This window comes from Patella vulgata, chromosome 1 (assembly GCF_932274485.2).
Source record: "Patella vulgata chromosome 1, xgPatVulg1.2, whole genome shotgun sequence".
In the NCBI taxonomy this organism is placed as follows: domain Eukaryota; kingdom Metazoa; phylum Mollusca; class Gastropoda; family Patellidae; genus Patella; species Patella vulgata.
In genome coordinates, this window is record NC_065879.2 from 73080527 (window position 1) to 73105868 (window position 25342).

Sequence of the window (25342 nt, forward strand, 5' to 3'; positions counted from 1 at the left end):
CATTATCACTCTGTTTGTCTTAGACCCTTGAAGATGGTAGTGTGAAATCAATAGAAACCAATGTAAACTACATGTATAAATGACCATGATTTCAGTTAAGAGTTTGTTCAGTTTGAAAAATATTTGAACAAAAATAATGAAATTAATTTTGATTGTGTGGTGTTTTAGTTAAACTCTGTATTGTACTGGTGTGCTGGGGCTTAATGTATTAAAACTTGATATTGATGTGAATACAGCAATTCTTTCTGTTACAGATTTTGAAGAATATCACTGCACTTGAATATTTCTTTCAGTAGATGTAGCTTTATACAAGAGTTTTTCTTTTGTAATAATTAATTACAACTGTATAAACCATTTAAGATGTTATTGACAAAATGTCAGGCATTATTGATGATGAACAGGTCATATTTTGCATGAGAAAAGTGATGAAATTAAATGACCCAATTGTCCTTAAATGACCCAATTGTATGTTATTACCACTTTAATTTGGCAAGCAGCCTATAAGTTGAAATTAAGCAAATTGTGCTTGTAATTTTAATTATTTGTGTTTTTATTTTCCAGTGTGTAATTTTGTTGTTCATGATCGATGTTTACGTACGGTTGTGTCACCTTGTTCCTGTGTAGCAGCACTTCTTATAAAGGTAAATAAATTCTCATCAATTTTAGTTCTATTTTTGCAAATAAACTACTAGTACTGGGCTGGTGACTCTACTGGTGACCTTACTTTAATCCTTGGGTTATCTTAGGGATCTAAAATTAAGGACCAACCTTTGCTTCACTTATACCTGTAGGTGTAGTGATGGGCGCTGTTTATTTTTTCCAGGAAACCTGATACCACTTTATGAGCAGTTTACTTAGCCAACAAATTGCTTTTGTACTTTTCACTATTATGCCTTATATCAACATTGTAGTTCATGAACAAAATAATGACTCATCTACATTGCAGACAATGAATAAAATAATAATTCTTAGATTAAGTCACAAATTAGCAGGTTATTCATGGACAGTCACATCAAGTTAGCGGATGTTGTGGCATCATGTTGTCACCTTTCTCCTTCTGTCCATCCACCTGTTCAATCATCTGATTGACTTGAAATAAAACTGTGTTTATTGAGACGAAGCAGCCTATTGAATTAAAGTGATGATTACAAGCGGAGTCATAACCCTTGATAAATTTAAGAAATCTTATGGACATTCTAGAGTTATGGCCCTTTAATCAATTTGAAAATTTTGTTAATTCTTGCAAATTATTACTTCATGAGTTGTTGGTCAGTTTTTATACACCCACATTTTCATTGTCGTTGCCCCTGTCAGTCCGTTCATCCACAATTTTTTTGTGGACACGCTACAGGTCACATTTTTTGTCAGATTTTTGACGAAACTTGAAATATTGGTCTATCTCCCAAAGATCCTGGTTCCTTTCGATATTGGCATGTATCGGACCATAACCTCATGGATTATGGCCCCTGATTGTACGAAAAATCACGTTTTTAGCTTGAGGACACTCTGGAGGTCACAAATTTGATGTGATTTTGATGAAACTTGAAATGCATGTTTATAACCAAAAGATCTTGGTTTCTTTCGATATTCGTGCATATTGAATCGTAACTTCCTGAATTATGGCCCTTGACTGTACGAAAAATCACGTTTTGAGCTTGTGGTACCTATACAGGTCACAATTTTATCAGATTAAAAAAAAAAACGTGTTGATATATCAGTTATAAATTCATTAATGATAGTTGAGTTCGAGTTTCGTGAAAATCGGATAAAACTGATAGACATAATGGCTGCAACTTGTACGCAAATAGTGTAAAAATTTGGTATATCAAGGCCACAGTTTTTATCCAATTTGGATGAAACTTTAAATATATGTGTTTATCATAAAGATCTTGATTCCTTTTGATAATCACACATATCCGAATGCAACTTCCTGGATTATGGCCCCTGATTAGTTGAAAAATTGCATTTTTAGCTTGTGGATTCTCTAGAGGTTTAAAAAACTTTAAGATATATCACCATCCACCATAATGATGGTTGAATTCGAATTTCGGGAAAATTGAAATGAAACTGCCGACAAAATGTCCGCTCTTTGTATGTTCATTGTATATAAGTATGTAATGCAAAGGTTATGGACCCCCTAGAGGTCACAATTTTTAGCAGATTTTGATAAAACTTAAAACATATCTTTATATTCCAAAAATCTCCTCTTTTGATATTTGCGCATTTCAGACTATAACTTTCTGGATTATGGCCCCTGATTCTACAAAAAATCGTTTTTGTTTTAGCTTGTTCTCTATCCATCTCTTGCAAAATGTGGGCGTATCCTGCCTGGCATCCGCTGCTTAGTATTTTGTAAATGCTCCCTTGGGTTGGATGGCCGAATGGTTAGCACACACGCTGTATCACAAGGCCTGTCATTGAGTCAACTGGCTTGGTTTCGAATCCCGGGTTGTACGTGACAGAGACTAGGGTTGCCTGTCCAACCCCGTGGGTTTTCTCTGGGTCCTCCTGTTTCCTCCCACTGCTAAAGACCCTTACGCGCAAGCGAATTATTAAAATAAAATTAAACCATATGTTAGTCCCGAAATGATCTAGTCTGTGTCGAGTGGACGTTAAACCCCATTTGTCTCTCTCTTTCTCTGTAAATGCTCCCATAGTATAATTGTGTGACAACCTTGTGCATTGCTCTGATGACTTTGCTGATGTGGTTGTAATGTTTGTTGCCAGACAGCCTATCTTATATGCTTGTAAATGAATTGCACATAATTAATCACAACAAATTAACTGATTTTTAAACTAAGTCACATTATAATCTTCCTCAAAAGTTGCTGAAAAGCTACAAAGTTGATTTAAAAGCCCATTTGGACTTTAATGACATAAGAAATATCAAAGTTTTATTAATTGCCCAAACTGGTCTCTTTTAGTATTTAATCTGTCGAAGATAAACAAGTAATTTTTGGTGACTTCAATAGTTTCCATTACTTGGATGACCAGGATATGTTTAGTGTGAGAGATTGGTAGATTGGTTTTTTTGGTTTTGCATCAGGTATATTATACCTGACTGATTGAGAGAAACTTGTGTAATTATTTTTGCAAATGTACTTTTACTATACATCCTGTTTAATGTCTTATATTTTAAGAACAACAGAAAATATTGAAATTAATAAATATAAACATTTGTTTTTTTCCTTTAATTTTACTATACATCCAGTTTAATGGCATCATATTTTAAGAACAACAGAAAATATTGAAATTAATAAATATAAACGTTTGTTTTTTTCTTGAATTGTCATTTATTTTGGACAGATTATAATAGACTACTGGTATATGTGATGCTTGAGGTCACTGCATAGGGGTGCTACATTGAGAATACCGGTACAATTAGCTATTTCTACTGTTTTCCACTCAATGCTAGAGCAAAACTGAATTAATAAAATAAAGAATTGATTGTTTTAATATTAATATGAACTCTTTTCTTTTGTACAATTAAATTATCATATAAAATGGTCGGTTCTATCATGCACTATTAGGATTGTTCATTTACATGTTTGATTACAGAATCCTGTGTCCCATTGTTGGTCAGAACCTGGTCATTTTAAACGAAAATTTTGCAATGTTTGTCGGAAAAGACTTGAAGACAGTCTAGCTATTCGATGTGAAAGTAAGTACCATTTATTTTCTGTTAATTATGCTTGTAGCATGTTAGCATCATTTTGACACAATTTGAAAGTTCATGACGATTTGGGTGTGACATGCTAGAAGTTAAAGGCATAAGTTACTTGTCCAGTTACATGTACATGTACTTCAATACATACTTTTATGCCTTAGTTAACACTACACAGGCAATGCAAACCTACTAATTTATACGAAAAAGAATTTGATATGTATTTTATTCCGGTTGCTCAGGTTACCCAATGGTAGGGTGCTCCACCATAAATAAATATCTCCCAATATCTCCAAATATTTCGACAATTATACCACAATAAGTAGATATATAACAAGTCTAAACATACCACCTCACATTTATAGTCCCTAAATAAACGGTTGTGTTGTATTTAACAAGATATAAGCATTTCAAATGATTGAAAAATTAGACTGAAAAAAGTTGTCATGTCACCGCCATTAAATTCAGGCATTTTTTAGTGCAAAATAGATTATCTGCTTTTGATATGAAATCAGTCCCTCTTAACCAGTCTGCTGACTGTTCTCCGGCTGATTTACAGGTCGGGATAATCGAGACTATTTTCTATGAAATGTTACAGAAAGCTAGATCAATAAATCTAATTTAGAAACACACACATTAGGCAACTCAACAATTGTTTTGAGAACCCTGTAAAACAAAAGGAAGATGCTACTAGTATGCTATTCTTGCCTAATAAAGGAGCTTCAGAGATACTAAATTTACTAAACCAACGGTATAGTTAAAAATATAGCAAATTAAAAAACAAAACTAATAATTTTTCAAAACTGCTGTAACAACGAATCAGAAATATTATTATTTCAGAATCGTTAACAATAGATTTTTTACGGCTTTAATATTCGATAGCTGTGTTGAAAATTTCATGTGCGATAGCTATTTATAGCATCATTGACTATACCGCCCAGTATTCTTGCACTGTGTGACTAGCCAGAAATCAGTTCGGGACTAGTCACTGAAGCATGCACATTCGCTGTGGCATGTACAACTTTTAATAATTTAAGAGGTACATATTGTGTGTAAAATTAACCTGTCTTACAGATGTCTTGTTTGATGTGAATGTTTATACTCCCACATTTTCATGTGGACGTATATTGCTGTCGCCCCTGTCCGTCAGTCCACACTTTGTTTGTGGACACTCTGCAGTTCACAATTCTTACTCGATTTACATGAAACTTGAAATGTGTGTTTATAACCCGAAGATCTTGGTTCCGTTCGAAATTCGCGCATATCGGACCGCAACTTCCTGGATTATGGCCCCTGATTGTACGGAAAAATCACGTTTTAGCTTGTGGTCTCTCTCTATAGGTCACAATTTATATCCGATTTTAAAAATCGTTGAAGTATATCACTGTTGCATCCTGATGATGATTGAGTTTGAATTTTGTAAAAATCAGACCGAAACTGCCTGACAAAATGGCTGCTCCTTGAACGCAAATAGTGTAAAAGTATGTAATACCAAGTTTGTGGACCAGCTAGAGGTCACAATTCTTGTCTGATTTTGATGAAACTTATAATATAGGTTTATATCCCAAAGATCTTGGTTCCGTTTGATACTCATACATATTGAATCGTATCCTGGATTATGGCCCCTGATTGTACAAAAAAATCCAGATTTTAGCTTGTGGACCCTCTAGAGGTCACGATTTTTATTGGATTTTAAAAATCGTTTAAATATATCAGTATTACAACCTAATGACGATGATAATCAGACCGAAACTGCAAGACAAAATGGCTGCTCCTTGTACACAAATAGTGTAAAAGTCAAGATTTTGTATAATTTGTATTTTGTTGTATATTTTCAGTTTGTGAATACTATTCTCATATAGAATGTCAAGATTTTGTTGTAAGTGATTGTATGGAATGTGCTACATATGTACCACAAACCGAAAAGGTTAGTACTACCCCTCAACCTCTTGTTTTGATTAGACAAAAGCATAATCTATGTGTAGAAGATGGCCACGTGGCTTACCTTAAGTGCACTGATTTGCGTTAAATTTGATTTCAAAATCTTTGAAAATACTTGTTCAAAAAAGACAGTATTACAAAGGTTAATATTTAGTAAGTAAAAATTCTTAGTTGCCTTATCATGCTGGGTTATTACACAGGGTGACTGCCTATATTTGGTCAATAATTTAATCTTGACACCTATTACAATAGTTCAAATGCAACAAATACAGTTATTGGATTTCTTTTTTCAGACTAATATTGTTCATTTTCATCACTGGCGTGAGGGTAACTTACCGCCTAATTCTAAATGTGTGCAGTGTAAGAAGACATGCTGGTCATCAGAATGTTTGGCTGGTATGAGATGTGAATGGTGTGGTGTTACTGTAAGTATGAGTATTCTTAAAAGCAGTCTATAAAATTTATATAATATTTGTTTAAGAAATTATTGTTTTAAACATTGCTCTATAAGGAATACATGTAGGTGGAAAATTCCAAATGGTAGGTTATGAAAATCGTAAGAAAATAACACAATTTCATAGAAAATAAATCTTAGAATTTTAGGGCCTGTAAAAGTGTGAATGTAGAAGTTTTAATGATTTTGATAGTTCTGATAAGCTTAGAACACTTATTTAGATTGCTGCCTGGCTTGTGTGTTTTCTTGGATGCTTTGATTTCATCCATTGCTAAAGAAGCCTGTGTACAAGAGAATTAATAAGATTATGAATTACTTAATTGTTTTGTAAGGAAAAACTGCCAAGATCTTTTCTCAATGACTTGTTTTTCTGCCATATATTTTGCTTATTTGCTTATATTTTTTGTCCACAGGCGCATGCTGCATGTCATAAAACTCTGCCGTTAGAATGTAAATTTGGCAGTATGAGAGAAATAGTGCTGCCACCTAGCTGTTTAACTATTCCTCGTTCAGATGTACCAATGGATGTTATCTTAGGAATTAACAGAAAAACAGGTAAGGCTTGTTCCAAAGCTCTTTTATTTAGTTAGTAGTACAGTGATGTGGTTTTGAAACTGAATTCATAAGAATGTCTTTAATTTTCCTTATTACCCTTGATCATCTTGAATATTTTTATGTTAACCCTTAACCGGTCATTGTCGACTATAGTCACCACAACGTTATACAGCTAAGTGGTCACAAGTCGACCACAGCAAGAACCTTTTTTATAAGCCGCATTTGAGTATTTAGTTTCGTATTTAATTGATATGGCCACGCATGCGTGTCAGACAGGAACTTGTCTTGTCAAGGGCATTGAGAAAAACATGTCGTTGTTCAACATTTTTTGATGAAAAACGTAATTTAACGGTGTCAGGAACGGTAAAGACGCTCGAAGTGGTTGAAATACTTATGAATTATTCCGAATCGGATTATATCGATGACACTGATTCTCAAGACGATATATCTAATGAAAAGCATTTAGAATGATTTGCAAATTATAGATCAACTTATCCCCAGCAACTTTTTTATTGGTGTCAAGAGTCTATCACTTATAATTATTCGGCAGTAGTCGATTGAATTAGGCATACAAAATATTTCACGTTAGCCTTTATTTAGCCTGACCACTTGACGTCATAACGTCAAAATGACATCGACCGGTTAAGGGTTAGTGATGCAAAAAAGGTCTATTTTCAATGATATCTGTTCATTGCCCTTTAGAAGTTAAAGTGATCATCCGATTCCAAATGACCTGAAAATGATACCTTAGGTTTATGTTAATAAGTGGACAGTCTTTTCAATGAGTTCTGATAACTGCTTACATGATTTGCTTTAGTCTATAAAATAATCGCAATGTGACAAACTATATAGACTATTAGAAAAATTAAACGACTTTGCTGATGTGGTATTGTTACCAACCCATCTGTCACTAAGTACAAATGCTTTTCCTTTTCTTTTTTTCATAATTTCGTCTTGCCCATTTACAGTAGCTTTACCAAGTAAGTATGTTCTTATACCCCCACATGTAAATGTGGTTGTATATTGCCACCACCCCCATCTGTCTGTCAGTCCGCCAGGCGGTCCGGCATCCACAATTGCTTACTAGTCGATTGACTTTAAATTTATACACATTGGTCATGAGATGGAGAACCCTATTAATTTTCAACAATTCCGATAATTACTGTAAAAGTTATGCCCCTTGATCACTTGTGGCTGCTCTAAAGTTTAAAGTTAATATCTGATTGACAGTGTCATGAGACGAGGAAACATTTGATTTTCAACGATTTCTGATGATTACTACCAGAGTTATGACCCTTGATCACTTTGAAAAATCTTGTGGACGCTCTAAGTTAATATCCGATTGACATTAATATTAAACACATTGTTTAAGGTCATGAGACAAAGAATCCTATTGATTTCCAACGATTTATGATTAAATTACTGACAGAGTTATGGCCTTTGATCACTTTGAAAAATCTTGTGGACATTCTAGAGGATAAAGTTAATATCTGATTGACTTTAAATTGATATACATTTTTTAAGGTCATAAGATGAAGGGTTAAGATTTTCAAGGACTTCCAATAATTACTGCCAGAGTTATGGCCCTTGATCACTTTGAGAAATCTTGAGACACAGAGGCCTATTTCTGATAATTACTGCCAGAGTTATGATCCTTTAAAATAAATGTTTTGTAAAATAAACATTGCTTTAGGACAGAACTAGAAGCCAAATGGTTGTTACTTGTAATCAGATTGTTAGTGTGTTGTAAATGTTTTCATTTCTGACAAAAGAAAGAAATATGCGAACACCCTTGTTGACTGCCCGGACGACTATGGGTGTATGTTTTGTTGCCTGGCAACGTATCTTTGTCATCTTCCATTAATTAAGAATAAATCGAATAACAGGTTTAACCATTTCAGCTTGCAGCCTGTTAGGGCCATACCCACCACCATCTCCAAAGGGACAAGTATGGACAAATAGGAAGCACTTTCATTGTTAGTCTTGCTAAAGGGATAACACCATCACCTATATCAATCCCAGCAAAGGCTGTCTCTCGATTAGTCATTGAATGAATATATGAAAATTCTCAATGCCCGAAACATTTTTGCTTAAGTCCCTTATCAAACTTTTCTTGGATTGTGATAGTTTCCTCTTGTATGGGAATTTATCAAACTACTAGAAATAAAAATTGCCATTTTCATCTTTTTCAAACATCATTTGCTTCATTTTGTACAAAAAAAGTTAAATAAACTTATTGTTTCTGTAGCACGTACAGTGTCTGAGGAATGGTCTTCGAGTGGTGACTCAAAAACAGAAGAAGAGGAAAAGGAGAGGAGATCTCCTCGTGAAAAAGATGGTCGTGATAAAGAGAAGGATGCAGATACGGAAGTTCTACGAGTGTTTGACGGAAATATGTCGTTAAAACGACGACAGTATCGCACAATAACTGTATCCAAGAACGCTTCAGCTCAAGCTATTTTGGTAAGTTAATATTAATGGGGCATATTACCAAAATATTTTACTCAACTGGAATTGATTTGGGGGTTCACTGCCTTAATTGACTGACGTAACAGTTGCTATTTGGTCAGTATGTTCACTTTTGTGGATATGTAAACTGTTATGTAAAAACATGAAACCACACGTCATTGAACAAATTTTGTCTGACCAGTTAAGGTCTAAATTTCATAGAAGTGATTCCTTCAAAAACAGAATTTTACTCTGTGGACATTTTATAGAGTCAATGAATATGTCAGAGGTTTGATTTTAAGATAGCTGCCTGCCCACTAATGTATAATTGTTAAATGTGAATGGTCTATAGAGATTCATTAATTGAACATATCTGGTTTCTTCATCAGTGATCAGTATATTTTCGAAAAATAAATTGTTGATCATCATCAGTTATAGTACTTTACCTTTTATTTGTTTGTATTTTTGAAGGAGACGTCTCTGAAAACATTCCACATATCTGATGACCCCAAAAATTATTATATAGCTGAGATATCTGAATCAGGTTTGTCTTTACATTACTTAAATATATTAAAGGTTATTAATGTGCTTCAAGGTTGAATTTCAACTTTTCATTTAAAATACCAAAGAGGAGGGTGGAAATGGGCAAATTTGATTTAATGCCCCAAACCTGTAAATTTTTAGAGACTGGTCTTCTCCATGAGAATACAATATTAAAGACCTCAAAAGCATCAAATCCTCCATACCTCCATTGACCAACACAAATTTCTAAAAGAAATATGGTGTTTAGCCTAAACACTCTCCCTGGGTAATTTTAAGTGGGACAGACCTTATAGGTGGATCTAGTTTAAACAAATTTAATGTTTATTATATGGAGTCATATCGAAAATGCTTCACTTGTCCTTGATAAATCATGTTTGTTTTCTTTATGCTATAGGTGGTGAGAGAGAGTTGGAAGAAAATAGTCCTATACGTTCTCAGTTAAAAACACCTGATGGTAAAAAACCATGTTTATTTCTACGCTATAGAGATAAGAATCCGGATAAAGGCTCTATTAAAGTTTGGCCAGGTACCTTTAGACATAGGTAAGTGATGAAATAAAATATTAGCACCAATATGAATTCTCTCTGAAGGACATAAACTTATGGACAAAATCAACAATTGAATGCAACCATGTTGACTTTTAACTTTTAACCATGAATAATTTTATTTGCAAAAGTGCATCAACTGGTCAAAGTTTATAATGCCACTCGCCCAAAGTTTTGAAAGCAACTATGTTGACTTTTTATTTTTTAACCATGAATAATTGTATTTGCAGAAGTGCATCAACTGGTCAAAGAAATTTTTCTGTAACAAAAGAAACCACAACAAAGGAAATAATCATCCATGCACTACGCAAATTTAATGTAGAAGTATGTTATTATTAGTTTTTAAATTCTTTAAAATTAGAGCTGGTACTGAAATTCTTACTGACAGGAGAATTTATTGTTCAGTTTACATGCCATATAGGTATTGCATAGAATTTAACAAAAAAACACAATAAACAGAGTAAATATAAATTAAGATAATACTAAGACTTTTCTTGTGGCAAAAAAAGTGTTGCTGATCTTGGATAAACAAAAAACGCAAAAATATAAATTTTACAGGCTACTTATTACTTATGCTCCCTGATCAAATTTGCTTATCATCGAAGTTTTTCTTTCAGATAAGCTGCAACTGAGACAAAGCTGCTGTGAGAGCGTATTCCATGCTTTGTATGGCTATCTTATTTTGTTCCAAAGATGATAATATATATTTTATATATTACAGGAGACTAACCCTGATAATTATTCATTAGTAGAAGTGTTATTAGACCGTGGGGTGACCGAGAGACCAATAGCACATGATGAGAAACCATGGCAATTAATACAACAAAGGCGGAAAGTAAGTCACTTGTAAATAGTTGTAGTTATGTTGTGTCTTATGCTGGCTTTAGTCAGTAGATACCCCGAATTGTCTGAATAATCAAGTCGTTATTCCGAACTCAATGTAAATACCCAGTATTTTAAACCTTACACGTTGTGTGCAGTTCTGTGGAATGCTTCTTAGTTTTACTAAACAGTAATGCCAAATATTATTGATTTTTAAGGTGGTCAAGGCCTCTGTGTAATTGGGCAGGCTACTTAAAATGAAGTACTGGCCCCTGTTTCACAAAGCGTTACTCAAATTTTCAATCACTGTTTATGAGAAATATCTTTGTTCCAGAAACACAAAACTTTGCACATATTTTCTTGTTGATGTATTTGATACACCAAAACAACAAACAAAAATGTTATAAAGGGCTATATTTTAGTTAAAATAAGGTGAACAATTTTGAGTAAATTCAAGTCTGAGAATGTTTTGTGAAACAGGGCCTGATTATATAGACTCTAAATCTTGTATTCTAAGTATCTCTTTCTTATGAATGAAAGCAATTGCTCTCCTTATTGTGATATAACTCAACCTTGTCCAAACTGGGAGAGTTTTTTTTAGGAGAGGGATTTTTGACCCTCAATGAAACATATAGAAATAGTGATTACTTTTTTTCGATCAGACAAACATTATCAACAAATGAGAACAATTATTATTATAATTATTCGAAACGAGTTACACATTGATTTGAATGAGGCCACAGAGGTGGCTTAAATTTTGGCAGACTTGGGTCGTTATTATTAATTAATTTCACCTATAAACTGAGAAAGAAGGCTCAGCTGACATGGTGGTGCTTTCCTCAAAACATTAGAATCCAGATCTGTTGAGAGGAATGTACATGTACAATCAATTTTGTGGGTTTAATAAAATATTTTTATGTTTCTTCTAGGATTCATTACGACAGAATATGATGACCCGCTTTTACCTTCAGCAAAAAGAAGACCCCCACGGTCCTAGTATTTCTCTGTTTGTGGGCAATCTGCCAACAGGTCTTTCACAGCGACAGTATGAGAAAATATTGGTTGACATAATAGGGAAAGGTTAGTTTTAGTCCAGTCCACAGAATTTCAAAGAAACGGCTTATAACCTGAAAACAACTGGCTTCCTATTTTGATCAGAGGTGTATGATTGCACTAAATGATTACCAGAAAAATGATTAGTTGTAGTGGAAAAGAAGACGTGTCTTGTTGAAATCTGTGAAAACTTGTGTTTTATGATCTTCAAGTTCTTTGTCCTTTTTTTGGCAAAGCAGCCTGATCCATGTCCACATGTTAGCAGTTGAAAATCGAATAAGAAAATTAAGTAATATTGAAATATTTTTTTTTTAATATAGTGACTTTTAAGAATTCTTTCATTATGAGGGCCAATTTTGCATATATGTCAATGTTTATTTTCAGAAAATAAATGGTCGCATTTTGATGTGATATATTATGAATATGGATCTCTAGTTCTAGTGTATACTTCCGCCGAAAAAGTCACGCGAACATTTAATATATTAAAAGAGGCGTATTTTGATGAAAAACAACTAATAGTTCTACTATTGCCAAATATACAGGTTAGTGTTCAGTCTTCTGGGTAATGAAGTGGTTTAAAGTGTTGCAATATGCGTCTTGTCATGTGATCACATGATTGTATGTGACAAAATGAAGGCATGTTCCCTATAAATTAACGGCAGGGATCATAATATTGTTATTTGGGCAAGTGTCATGGATTTGATTCCAAGCTTGTGTTTGACAAGGGGTTGGGTCGTCTGCTTATCTTCATGTCTTGTCGCCATGTTCCTTCCAATACAAATGACCTAGTTCATTGAACCCCATTTCTCACCCTCTCCCCTGTAAACATCAATTTTTTCTCCCAGAATTGTACATCATCATGAGTTTTTATCTAGGGTCTTCTAGTCACCCTGCAATGTAATATTTGAAAGCAAGATTTGCCATATGTCAGTAGTCCTGAAAAGACCTTGTTCATGTTGAATGAACATTAAAACCTTATTCTCGCAAATTTGATTTATATATATTATATTTGTTTATTTCAGCCACATATGATATCAGAGAATGTGAATCCGTTGTTAGTATTTGTTAATGTAAAGAGTGGAGGTTGTCAAGGTTTAGAACTTATAACTTCTTTCCGTAAACTTCTCAACCCTCATCAGGTTTTTAATCTTGAATTAGGTGGACCACTTCCAGGGTACGTAGTCAAAAATCTTGCTTTTGTGAAATAAGCTTCAAAAACGAAAAAAGTTATTAATTTTGGACCCCATTCATCTGTTTTGACTAAATGGATATTGTGTGCTGTGAGAGTCCAAAAAAATCTTACTCTTACCGAGAAATTATTATACTGTATGTGTGTATCTGATTGTCAACTAGTTCTGGGCTATCAGGTCAGCTTGACTCTCTGATAATGTCAATGATGTTCCACATATGCAAGTTTTAATGAATATTTGTTTAAATAAGGGATTCCGAGGCTTTCTAAAATTTATCTTGGGCCTTTAAATGTGTCTTCCAGAATTCATGATGACTGAACAACAAAATAGGCAGACAAAAACAAACTCTATAGAAACATGATGATTAGGCATCACAATATATATTCCCAGTGAAAGTATCAAATTCAAACAGAATAAAATGCAAAAAATTTAACATATTTTTCAAATGCAAGCTTTAAAGTACAGACAATTTCATTGTGGCTATTATACTTTTCAGATTATATGTGTTTCGTAATATTCCATATTATAAAGCGTTAGTATGTGGTGGCGATGGTACGGTAGGCTGGGTCTTGTCTTGTTTAGATAATGTGGGGCAAGATGGCGAGTGTCAATCACCTCCTATGGCTATTGTACCATTAGGAACAGGTCAGTAGATTCAATGATATTCATTCCCTGTTGCTTCAGAGCAACATTGGTACTGTCGAAAAAAGTGTTTGTTCTATTGTGACTTGATTGGTGGCTTCAATTGAGACAACTAATTTCATGCATATATAATTAGGTTCTTCGTCACCTGATTGGTTTGATATTTGACATGGCCTGATAGGCATGCATTTAATGAGGAGTTGCAAAAAGCTAAGTCATTTTAATTATATCAATTGTGGGAATAGCTAAGCTGTTTTATGTATGTATAGACACTGGAATTTAGTTATATGGTTGATTTTGTAACAGACAATAATTGTCCACCGATGCTGCTGCCCTATCAAAGTTATTGGCTGTCTTGATGGACATGTTCAATATTTGTATTATGTTACTTTTTTTCCCCAGGTAATGACCTAGCACGTGTTTTACGTTGGGGTCCAGGGTATACAGGGGGTGAAGATCCCCTTAATGTTTTACGTGATGTTATAGATGCAGATGAGATCAAATTAGACAGGTGAGGTATTTCTTTTTAATAATCTGACATTGTGAGCAGTGATTTAGTAGATACTTGATTTTATCGTTCTGGAATAGAATTCCTTGGATCCCACAAACATTGACCACTCAATTTCATATCACTCAGTTGCTATTCCGTCATCTTTCATGATTAATAGATCTTGTTGAATTTTGAATCATTTTGATATTTTGTTTTATAGATGGACAGTTATATTTCACCCGAATGAAAAAGAAACAGATGAAATGAAGGTGGCACTAGCAAATGATACAAACTCTGCCAACACAAATGAAGATCAAACTTCCATTTTTGTGATGAATAATTATTTTGGTATTGGAATAGATGCTGATTTGTGTTTAGATTTTCATATGGCACGAGAAGAAAAACCAGATAAATTTAACAGCAGGTAATAGTCAACAGTGGAATGAAATTTACACTGCAACACACTAAGTCAGTATGGCTGGTTCAGCGCTGGATGTGAGGGGCTTTTATTTTCCAGTAGAGGCAGTGGCCTAATTTGGTAACTGTAACTCATATTTGTGAGAACTATTTTGACATCTAATCAGATATATTCTTAAGTTTGCAGTCTATGTAAAATATTTTTACTCCCAGATTTTTCCAAATGTCAAATTAAATATGTATCTAGTCAAAAGGAACTTTCTTTGAAAAATACAAACATCACTGATTTTTTTTTTATTGTAGATTACATAATAAAAGTGTTTATCTTAAAATGGGTTTACGGAAAATGGTGAATCGTAAATCTTGTCAAGCGCTACATCGTCATATAAAGGTAGAAGTAGATGGAAAACTTATAGATTTACCACCTGTAGAAGGAATTATAATTCTAAACATTCTTAGGTACGTAGAATTTTGTTTTTAACTTTTTGACTGGGATTCAAGATTTTATTGGTTCTTCACACATACATGCGATATTATACAATAATTGTTTACTATGGAATTTGATTTTCACAAATTGAAATTGCCTTTGGAATTAAAAAGATATGGCCATGGTTTCAAACTAGGATCAATTATTAGGGAGAAGTGACTTCTCCCGACAGGCAAAATAGGGAGAAGTGAGGGAGACCTAGGAGAGGTCGGATTTCACAAATTGCAACGGTAATGGTACCATTCAATCTTGTTCTGCCATTTCACCATCTACATTTAATTTTAGATAACTTTTATGTATTTATTGTGGCGTAACAAGCTCACATTAATATCAGCAAAACTAAATCTGCATTTACATGTATCAAATGTATAAGATTAAATGTTCCAATTTCTTGCTTTAAACACCACACTGAACTAGAATTAAGAAATAATTATTGTTTTAATTTAAGATAAAAAAGCAATAAGGAACTATACACATATGTAAATGACAACAAAATCATTTCCCTAATAGAGAACAGACCAGTGATTTAGATACGAATTCGTTCTTTTACTTTAGCTATATTTAAATACAAGATAGTGCAAGCTCAAATTACATTTGTTTAAGTCCATGAATATCAGTGAGTAAAATAAACACGTATTGACATCTGTGGTCCACACTAAACATGGACATACCAATATTGGGCCTTGATAGTCCTTCAAGCATAAATTATGGCATTGTATGCAAATTTCTATGAATAGTATTCATTTTATATAAAGTTTCTTTGTATACAGAACAAAAAACACAAGAAAATATTGTATCCACCACCTTGTTTAATGTGGTTGTTGCTGATTGTCTACAATTTTTGTAGTTACATGGATGGTTTTAAATTATTTTTAACAATACAGTTAAAATAGTTTTGACTAATTTCTCATATAAAAATGCAGAAATACGTCTCCCAATCTTATTCACAACCTGTCTTTAGAACAACTTCACCCTTCAATAAATATACAGCGACATAAGAGCGACTTCAACTTCGCCCCAAGTTCTTTGGAGGGCGAAATCAGTGGTTGTTGGGCGACTATTTCGTCCACGTACCCCCAAGTTTGAGCCCTGATCTGGCCCTCTTTGCTACAACAGGAATTTAATTTATGTTATGAAATTCAGATCTTATCAAGGAGTTTTGTACAGTTACAATTTCATCAAAATTGAAAAGAAAATTTCACATAATGCTAAATTCTGCAAGGATGAACTTATAGGTTCTATTAGAAAAGACTAGAATTACACGTTTTTCAGTTTTAATTGAATTTTACAGCTACAAAATAACTAATAAAATTCATATTTGTTTATTCCAAGTGTTCAATTTAGAATTTGTAAGGTCTCTAGCAAGCTTTTGACTTTGAGCACACAGTTTGTTATAGACTGTTTTAAACTACCAAAACAGTTTTCTAGGCTATAGTAGTATAGAAGTCTTATGAGGCGGCCTTACTTTAGATGTGTAGATTTTGATAAACTATCAAACAATAACTTGCCTGTCTTTTCAGTTGGGCTTCAGGAGCCAATCCTTGGGGTCCTGAGAGGGAAGATATCTTTGCTAAACCCACTCACTATGATGGTAATTTAGAAATTGTAGGGGTCACAGGAGTCGTGCATATGGGCCAGATACACAGTGGTTTACGTACAGGAATAAGAATAGCACAAGGGGGACATGTAAGTAAATTTAATAGCTGTAACATTTTATAACATAGCTCTCATTTTATTATGTAATTTAATAATGAAATGTATTGTAGTTTAACGGAAGGAGATGGACACAATATTTACAAATAATGATTGAAAGGTCCTAATACTCAACTTCAAAGCGTATTGCACAAGAAATTGTCATTTACATACGAGTACAAATTTACAACTATATTGTGTTTTCCATTAGTATGAGCACAAGTTTATAACTATGTTGGGTTTTGTATTTTGTACAAGTTCAAGTTTATTACTATATTGTGCTTTGTATCAGTACAAATATATAACTATATTATGTTTCATATTAGTTCGAGTACAAGTTTATAGTTAGGTAACACAAATAACATATGTTGTTTCTCGGACATACATGTATATACATTCAGTGAAAATACGGGTCTTGACTTTATTGTCGATATTGAAAGAACCTCCATTTTTGTATCACCATATTAATTACCTCCCCTGATGAAATAGAGGTTAATTCGTCCACACCGAAACTCGTTGAAAAACAATAGTTGAATGCATATATCCAAGTGTTAGTTAGAAACAGGCTTTACTGTCAGGACTGATTGCATACCTTTGGCTAAATATGATTGAATGTAATTATATGAAAAAAATCTGTCTTGGATAAGTTTTCAATACGTACAGTATAATCTGTATTAAGCAGCCACTCAAGGGAATTCTCATGACCTCTTAATAAAATCTCAGTGTTTGTGAGTGCTGACATCAAGTACATGTTACCCTTGGATGCATTGGTAGCAAACATCAATATGTGCATCGGTAAATTTGGGCGTCGCTGAAGCTTGCTTGGAATAAAATTTCTTTGACTCATATCTCTGATATAACGTCTGTACCAAAATTGATACTACTGTCTACCATTGTGATGTATTCGATAATATTTATCCATTTTTATGAAAAAAAAGCCATGAATTAATTTTTATACGCCCACATTTTCATGTGTACATATATTGTCTTCGCCCCTGTCCGTCCGTCCACAATTTGTTTGTGGACACTCTACAGGTCACAATTTTTATTCGATTTTGACGAAACTTAAAATCTTGGTTCTTTTCGATATTGGGATATTTCTGACCATAACATCATTAGCTTGTGGACACAATTTTTATCTGATTTTGATGAAATACATGTTTATAACCCAAAGATCTTGGATCCTTTCAAAATTCGTGCATATCGTATTGTAACTTCCTGAATTATGGCCCTTGATTGTGCGAAGAATCACGTTTTTAGCTTGTGGTCACTCTAGAGGTCATAATTTTGATTTGATTTTTAAAAAAAATTAGATTATATCACTCTTACACCCTAATGATGGTTGTGTTTGAATTTCGTGAAAATCGGACCAAAACTGCCGGACAAAATGGCCACCCCTCGTACACTAATAGTGTATATATGGTATATCAAGGTTGTGGACCCTCTAAGAGGCCACAATTTTGATCCGATTTTGATGTAAATTAAAATGCATGGTAAAGCCCTTGGTCCCTTTTGATATTTGCGCATATCAGTCGTAACTTCCTGAATTATTGCCTTTGATTGTATGAAAAATTGCGTTTTTATCTTGTGGTCCCTCTAAAGGTCACAACTTTTATCCGATTGAAAAAAAAAACGTTTGAATATTTCACCATTACACCCTAATGACGGGTGAGTTTGCATATCGTGAAAATTGGACCAAAATGGCCGCCCCTCGTTTGCAAATAGTGTAAATATATGGTATGTCAAGGTTGTGGACCCTCTAAAAGTCACAATTTTGATTCGATTTTGATGAAACTTGAAATATATCTTTACAACTCAAAGATCTTGGTTCCTGTCTATAGTCCCACATATTGGATCGTAACTTCCTGAATTATGTGGGCATATCCCTCCTGGCAGCCGCTGGTGTTTTATTAAAAAAGCACATGTCCAAAACAAAAAAAACAAAAAAAATCAATCCGGGATTGGCAGAGGTGCTATGAAGTACGACAAGATGGTATCATTCAACAATGGCCGTTGAATAAGTGCTATTTTGCTAAATTTATTAGTGAAATAGTGACGGCTGGCCGCGTTATAGGAGTGACTGTTGAATAAAGAGATGAAACAATAGAATTTCTGTGGGGGGAATTTATAGAGGCCGCTTACAAGGAGAGGTCGCTGAATACGAATGGCTGCTCGTACAGATTCTACTGTATATGAAAACTGGAATGTAACAAAATCGTTTGTAAAAGGTCATTGGATCTGCACATAATTCAGAATTTAATTATTAGCTACAGGGATGAATTTTACAGCGTTTACATAATAATTGTACAATTTACCACATAATGTGTACCACTTTTGGATCATCATGTCTTTATTGATTTTCTTCCAAATTGGGAAAGGCAGTTTACCTGTTACCCCCATGGACTATTACTGTTCTAAGTATGTACAAGAAATGAAAGCAAAATTGTAGACAAGTGATTGCTTTCTGTGATGTTCTCTTTAAAAAAAGAAAGAAAAAAAGACCACCCTCCCATCAATACAACTTTCAGCAATAGCCAAACTTTATTTTGCATCACATCCTCTAGCCAACAATAATGTAACAAAAACAAACAACAGAAGTCGCCCTCCCCTCCTATATTTTCAGCTGTCAGTTGCCCGAGAAACAAGACATTTATTTTGTGTGGCCTTATATTGTTTTTTTAAATTTTTTATTTGTAGCTGCGTATAACATTATTAACTGATATACCAGTACAAGTAGATGGTGAACCGTGGATACAACCTGCAGGTCAAGTTGTTGTTTTAAGATCTGCATTAAAAGTAAGTAGCATTCTTCCTCATCGCAAATTAATAAGCCTGTATAAGCCAATATATATTTTGAATAAAAGAAAGTCGTGCAGAATGTGCATTAGTATATCCATGAATGATTGTTCTACTTGTTCAAACATGTATTTAGATTAAATAGATGCATAAAAAAGCATAATTTTGAATAAGTGTGCAGATAGTATTTTGCTCTTTATGATATAAATGATCTCTCTTTCCATAGGCTACCATGCTAAAGAAAAGTAAAAACAAAATAAAACGTCGTAATACAGAACCAAGCATTTTTTTCCCGGAGAATGAACCCTTAAAAGCCCTGCAATCTCCAGCAGAAGAAAGTGGTCCTCTTTAACCATGTAAGTATACAGGAAAAGGGGAATGACGAACTGTTTTAGTTTTCCTGAATAACATATAGTTTACTGACTACTTCTGTGCATTAGGGAACTTTCTACTGTAAGAATAGATCTCTGACCTGAACAGCGTCCATTAAAAGTGCTTAAGTAATCAATCGTGGGCATGACTTATCAACTGGTCCTCATTTCTGTACCGTAATCAGGTGGTTTATTTCAACAGATATGTCTGACGATCCATTTATCTAAGGAAAATGTTGACTACTTCGATAAATGCTACATAATCTGTGCTGCAATTATAGCCAAAATGATAGATCGAAAAATTGTAATATTAGTGAACTATTTTGCTCTACGGTTCTAATATGTTTTACATCTTTCACACACACGGAGACTAAATAAACATTTTCAATTTTATTAGATACGAAAGTGGAATAAATACTTTTCAAAATTCTACTTGTATATTTCGTGCTTCCGACTAAAATCGTTAATGTAGGAATTAAAAGGTTGGTCATCCACTTTGTGTCTGTTCTCAGTCAGAACTAATTGAAGACAGCATAAGTTTAGTTTGATAAGGAGTAAATTAATCCCATTTGAAAATTTGCAGTTAGGGCAGCCTTTACTTTTAAAAAAATTAATCATGATACACATTGACTTTTTCACGGGCAAATACGTCTCAGAGTCTTAAAGTGCTACAAATGTAACTTGTCTGAATTCTGTGTCACTCGATTGTAATTCTATCAATTTGGTTTCACATCGAAGCATACCTCAGAAGTGCACACAGCCATCATGGGTCCAAGATTGTAGTGCGGCAGTTCGCATGTTAGCATTAATTTCAATATGGAGTTTGTATAGTCATACAGTTGACCAATTTCTCATGCATAAATTTCTACATTTAGTAATTGTTTGATGTTATTTTTCAGAGATAAGGAGGTATAATTGAGTGCCCTGAATGTAGCTATGCGTTTCTTAACTTAAAGACATCACGGTATAAAGCTGGACCTGGATATATGAACTGGTTTTATTAACCCTTGATGGAATAGGTCTTATATGAAAATGGAAAGGGTTAATTTTGGGGGGAAGGGGGTTTAAGGAACTAGTTGAGCAGAGATGTCAACAGAATTTGATCTTTAGGTGATTTCTTTGGAATCATTGAAGGTCATGCTCAGCCAATGAATGTTTAACGGACTACTTTTTTTGGAGGCGGAGTGATATGCTACGTTTCGGTGTCTAACTGTGATAAGGTTGTCCGTGCGTCCCCTTTTTCATTCTCTGTCTTTTTTTTTTTAATAGCTCTGTTCACTTATTTGTTACATTTTCTTGGGTTTATTGTTGTTATTTTTATTTTTTTTGTCTTTTTTGACAGAATTATTATAACCAACATGTATTAAAATATAGAAAAGTTTTAGAAAAATGAAAACCCCAGATATTTTTAAATCGTAAACAAGGCATTTATTTTACAAACTCTTGGAATATTGATCTTTTTTTTTTTTTTAAATTTAACATTTTTTGCTTTGCACCATATGCAAGATACAACAAACAATGTATTAGAACCTTATTTTAATTTTGAAATTTTTAACTATGCAGAAAAATAATATAGTAATTTGAGACAATCTCTGTATTGTCTTGGGGGGAAAATAGGCAAGCTTTCGTCAGTAATCAGACACAAAACCAACTGACTAATATTTTAGGTTTTTTGGTTTTTTTGGGGTTTTTTTACACGCAAGAGCGAATATACTAGATTAATTACTGCTGACTGCCAACAAAATACCATGATTTTTTGCAAATTTACTAACGGCTATATGTTTATCAAAGTTTATTAGATTAGAAAAATAACCTCATTTCTTTAAATACTCGCCAACAATAATTACTGGGTACAGTAGTTTTTCTTTAAAGTTTTTAGTTAATTCTTTCTTCAAAAATCAAAAGTAAGAGGAACAGGGCTTGTTGCTTTTAAATAATTTACAATTTTAAAGACAAAAATTGGCCATTGTAATTAAACCCAATATCTTTTTTTTTGCTCATAATTTATCTGTGTTCGAATAGAAAGGCCTGTAGACAATAAAATTTTTTTGGAATAAATTTTGTGTAAAATGCTCATTTTTTCAAATTAGCACTACAGTATTGTTTTATTACTTAGAGTTGGCATATTTATCAAAATCTGACCGAGTTATATCCCCTTTTAGTTGATCAGAAGGTTGTTGGGCTGCTGTCACACAGAAGCTTCTTAAGTCATTTAAATATATTTAACTTTTAGTATTGCCATAGGTGATAGTTGCTCTGTTTAAGGAAGTAACATGTTAAAATTAGATTAATGAAAGTAATTACTCATTTTATACTAGTCAAAACTTTAAACTGTGATCTGATGTATTTTACTGTAGTTAGTGATGCACTTATTAAATGATACACTGAACTGAATTCAATGATAAGCCAATGATATTAATAGATACACTGAAATGATAAATCATACACAACATGATTTAATTATACACTAAATATATATCATTACACACACATGCTTGAGTCCAAACCAATCTTTTGCTATATTTTAACCTCAATAGCCAAATCTATATAAAAAAAAGATTTTTATGATTAAGTTAAAGTCACTTTTTAAGTTTTTCTGTTACAAAATGAGTTGTGCACCATTTATTGTGATAGTATAAAAAAACAAATATCAATGCAAAATTCTAATCAATCAAATTTTACAATTTTAAGAAATCGTAAAACAGATTTAATTTATAATTTATTTCACAATTTTTATTTGTGGTTGGGTCGATAAATCAGGAAAATGCCACTGTGCAATGAACCAGAAGGGTATACAAATTTTAAGTATTATTATTTCTTTCTGTGTATTTTCAAACTCTTGTATCTTTACAGTTGAAAATGAAATGTTCTGCTCCGACTGGGCTAATGAAGACAGGCACACACCATACTGTGTGCTTTGAGGGAAATTTTGCCCGGACAGCAGCGCTTTACAATTGACCAAAATTGTATGTCGGTTTTAGCCAAAATAAGTCATTTTTGCGAAAATCCCAGCTGAGTCAGAAACTTATAAAGTAAGAATTGTTATTGGGATTGTTGAAGTTAATTAGGAAAAGTGTTCAGTCATTTTTAAAAAAACACACCGTTAAAAGTCAAGTTATACGTGTATTTAAAAATTTTGTTGTTATTTCTATTGATTGACAGGGAGTTATTTTTGTTTTTTTTTCTTCTTTCTTTTGTTCTTTTTGTGTGAACTGTTTAAATGGGGGCTGTGCAATGATTAGTTAATATGAACTTAAGTGAAGTTTTAAATGGAACTTAAGTGAAATTAAATGGCTGAATGGAGGTGAAAATTAGTGTTTTTTTTAAATGTATATCTAATAGATATTTCTCCTGTTGATATTTTTAGCAAATATTTTAACTAAAAATTATAAATAATATTATTGTCCATCTTGTGCTCAATTTTAACACAAAATCAAAAAGACTGAAATCTCACTGTTAGTGACATATTTGCTAATACTTTATCTGTTGTGTTTGTACTAAAAGCTGATTTAAGATGGAAAAATTTGATGGATTTCTAATTCCATGATACTTGTACATTTAGCCGAAAAATTCAAGCTTTCATCAAAAAAAAAAATGCTTTGCTATTTCTTATGCGCTACATATTGTGCTACATATTGATAAATATGTCGTTTAAAGTTAGAGTGTAGTCTATTGATATTGTGTTTTGATTTAATATGAGATGGACAATAGGAGATAAACTAACTGTGGATAAATGGGAACAAAGATTTCTTAGTTATCTCCTCCTAATTGTGAGGAGGCAATTGAAGTTATTTCCCTTGATTGAATAATTATATTATTATATATATTATATATATAGTTATACATTAAATGACTATTTCTTTTTAATTAATTCATGAATTAATTATAAATAAATGAAGAATCCATTTGGGTTGCTCAGTTAATTTTTTATTTTTATTTTTTTTTTTTGTTTGTTTATTTTATTTGGCTGTTTTCAAATGTATAAGTGTAAATATGAGTTTATGTAAGAATGCAATTTCTCGTAAAAAATATAAATATATATATATAAATATTTAAAATATTAAGAATATGTCATTATGTTCTGATACCATTTGCAGATATTGACAAAAAATATACCAACCATCTCACAATACTTTTACAGTGATGATTTTGTTTATATTATTATTATTAATTATTATTATTATTATGATTAATTATATAAATTATTATTATTATTATTATTATGTGATGTTAGTAACATTTAATATATCTGTGCGGATCTGTTGAGAGGAACAGATGTAAGGAATTATCAATGAAACTTCTAATGAAACCCATCACCAATATCACACGGCCACTTTATATTGTTATACATGTAATATAGAATTAATTAGGGGTAACATTTATTGCATATAATTATCATTATTAATTCAATAAGTTTTAGTTTTTAATTAGTTAATTTCTTGCATAATTAGATTTCATTAAAGGCTCTTTGTTTTTAATACAAAGAGATTGTTGGAACAGCAAAACAAGTTAGGATATTCCCCCCGGGTAATAAAGTAATAGTTTTCTTGTTTTCTAAGATTGTCCCACAATGATTCTGACTGAATTTCTAAATTGAATGTTAAACGAATGGATTAGTTAACAATTAAGACTGGTTTCATCATGAATCTTACATATTTCTTACAATCTGAATCACTGGTCATAGTGACAATATTGAACAAGGATATTCATAAATTAATTTATTTACTGTTGAGTCAGGTTGTAATGAGAGGGTAGCTATAGCCATAATTGAAAATCGCACATGAAGTAACTTGAGGTATCATAATTTATGGCTATGAAGATACAGTTTCTATTTTAGAGGACTTTGTAAGCAGATAACCATGTTTCTGCTTGGTTGTGTAAGTTTAAATTGTCCTGCTTAAAATGAAAGAACTAGCTTCATGGTTGAAACAGTCTATGGTGTGTTCTTAGAGGAATCTCATGATATTGGTTGTCAATAGTTTATTGACTATAAATGGCACTATGCCATTCTTTTCAAAAGGTAACAAAATTATTGAATTAAGCATGAAAGTTAAGATAGTGATATGCATTTACTCAATTAAAACTTAATGCAGCTGAATATTTTGTTATATTATCTGATTCACTGAAATATTGAATTAAGTTCAAATAAATATATGTGCTAGGCTGGGAAGGTATGTCTTTTATGTATTCAAATGGGTTTCTTAATATATTCAGTGAATTATTCATTATTCA

General features: G+C 32.8%; 1 protein-coding gene across 1 annotated transcript in view; it reads left to right on the top strand.

Moving 5' to 3' along the window:
* The window catches only part of LOC126808445 (diacylglycerol kinase theta), a 42149-nt gene extending 16849 nt beyond the window's left edge, over positions 1–25300 (top strand). The window contains exons 2-23 of the mRNA XM_050533153.2: positions 562–641; positions 3559–3661; positions 5503–5591; positions 5899–6030; positions 6473–6614; positions 7583–7594; positions 8863–9077; positions 9534–9606; positions 10000–10147; positions 10381–10474; positions 10872–10985; positions 11902–12052; positions 12410–12567; positions 13048–13199; positions 13712–13860; positions 14260–14368; positions 14568–14771; positions 15068–15223; positions 16772–16937; positions 19641–19739; positions 19966–20095; positions 21010–25300. Coding sequence (XP_050389110.1) covers positions 562–641; positions 3559–3661; positions 5503–5591; positions 5899–6030; positions 6473–6614; positions 7583–7594; positions 8863–9077; positions 9534–9606; positions 10000–10147; positions 10381–10474; positions 10872–10985; positions 11902–12052; positions 12410–12567; positions 13048–13199; positions 13712–13860; positions 14260–14368; positions 14568–14771; positions 15068–15223; positions 16772–16937; positions 19641–19739; positions 19966–20091 — 2672 coding nt within the window. The 3' untranslated portion in view covers positions 20092–20095; positions 21010–25300. The remainder of the gene's footprint in view (positions 1–561; positions 642–3558; positions 3662–5502; positions 5592–5898; positions 6031–6472; positions 6615–7582; positions 7595–8862; positions 9078–9533; positions 9607–9999; positions 10148–10380; positions 10475–10871; positions 10986–11901; positions 12053–12409; positions 12568–13047; positions 13200–13711; positions 13861–14259; positions 14369–14567; positions 14772–15067; positions 15224–16771; positions 16938–19640; positions 19740–19965; positions 20096–21009) is intronic.
* Positions 25301–25342: the final 42 nt, after the last annotated feature.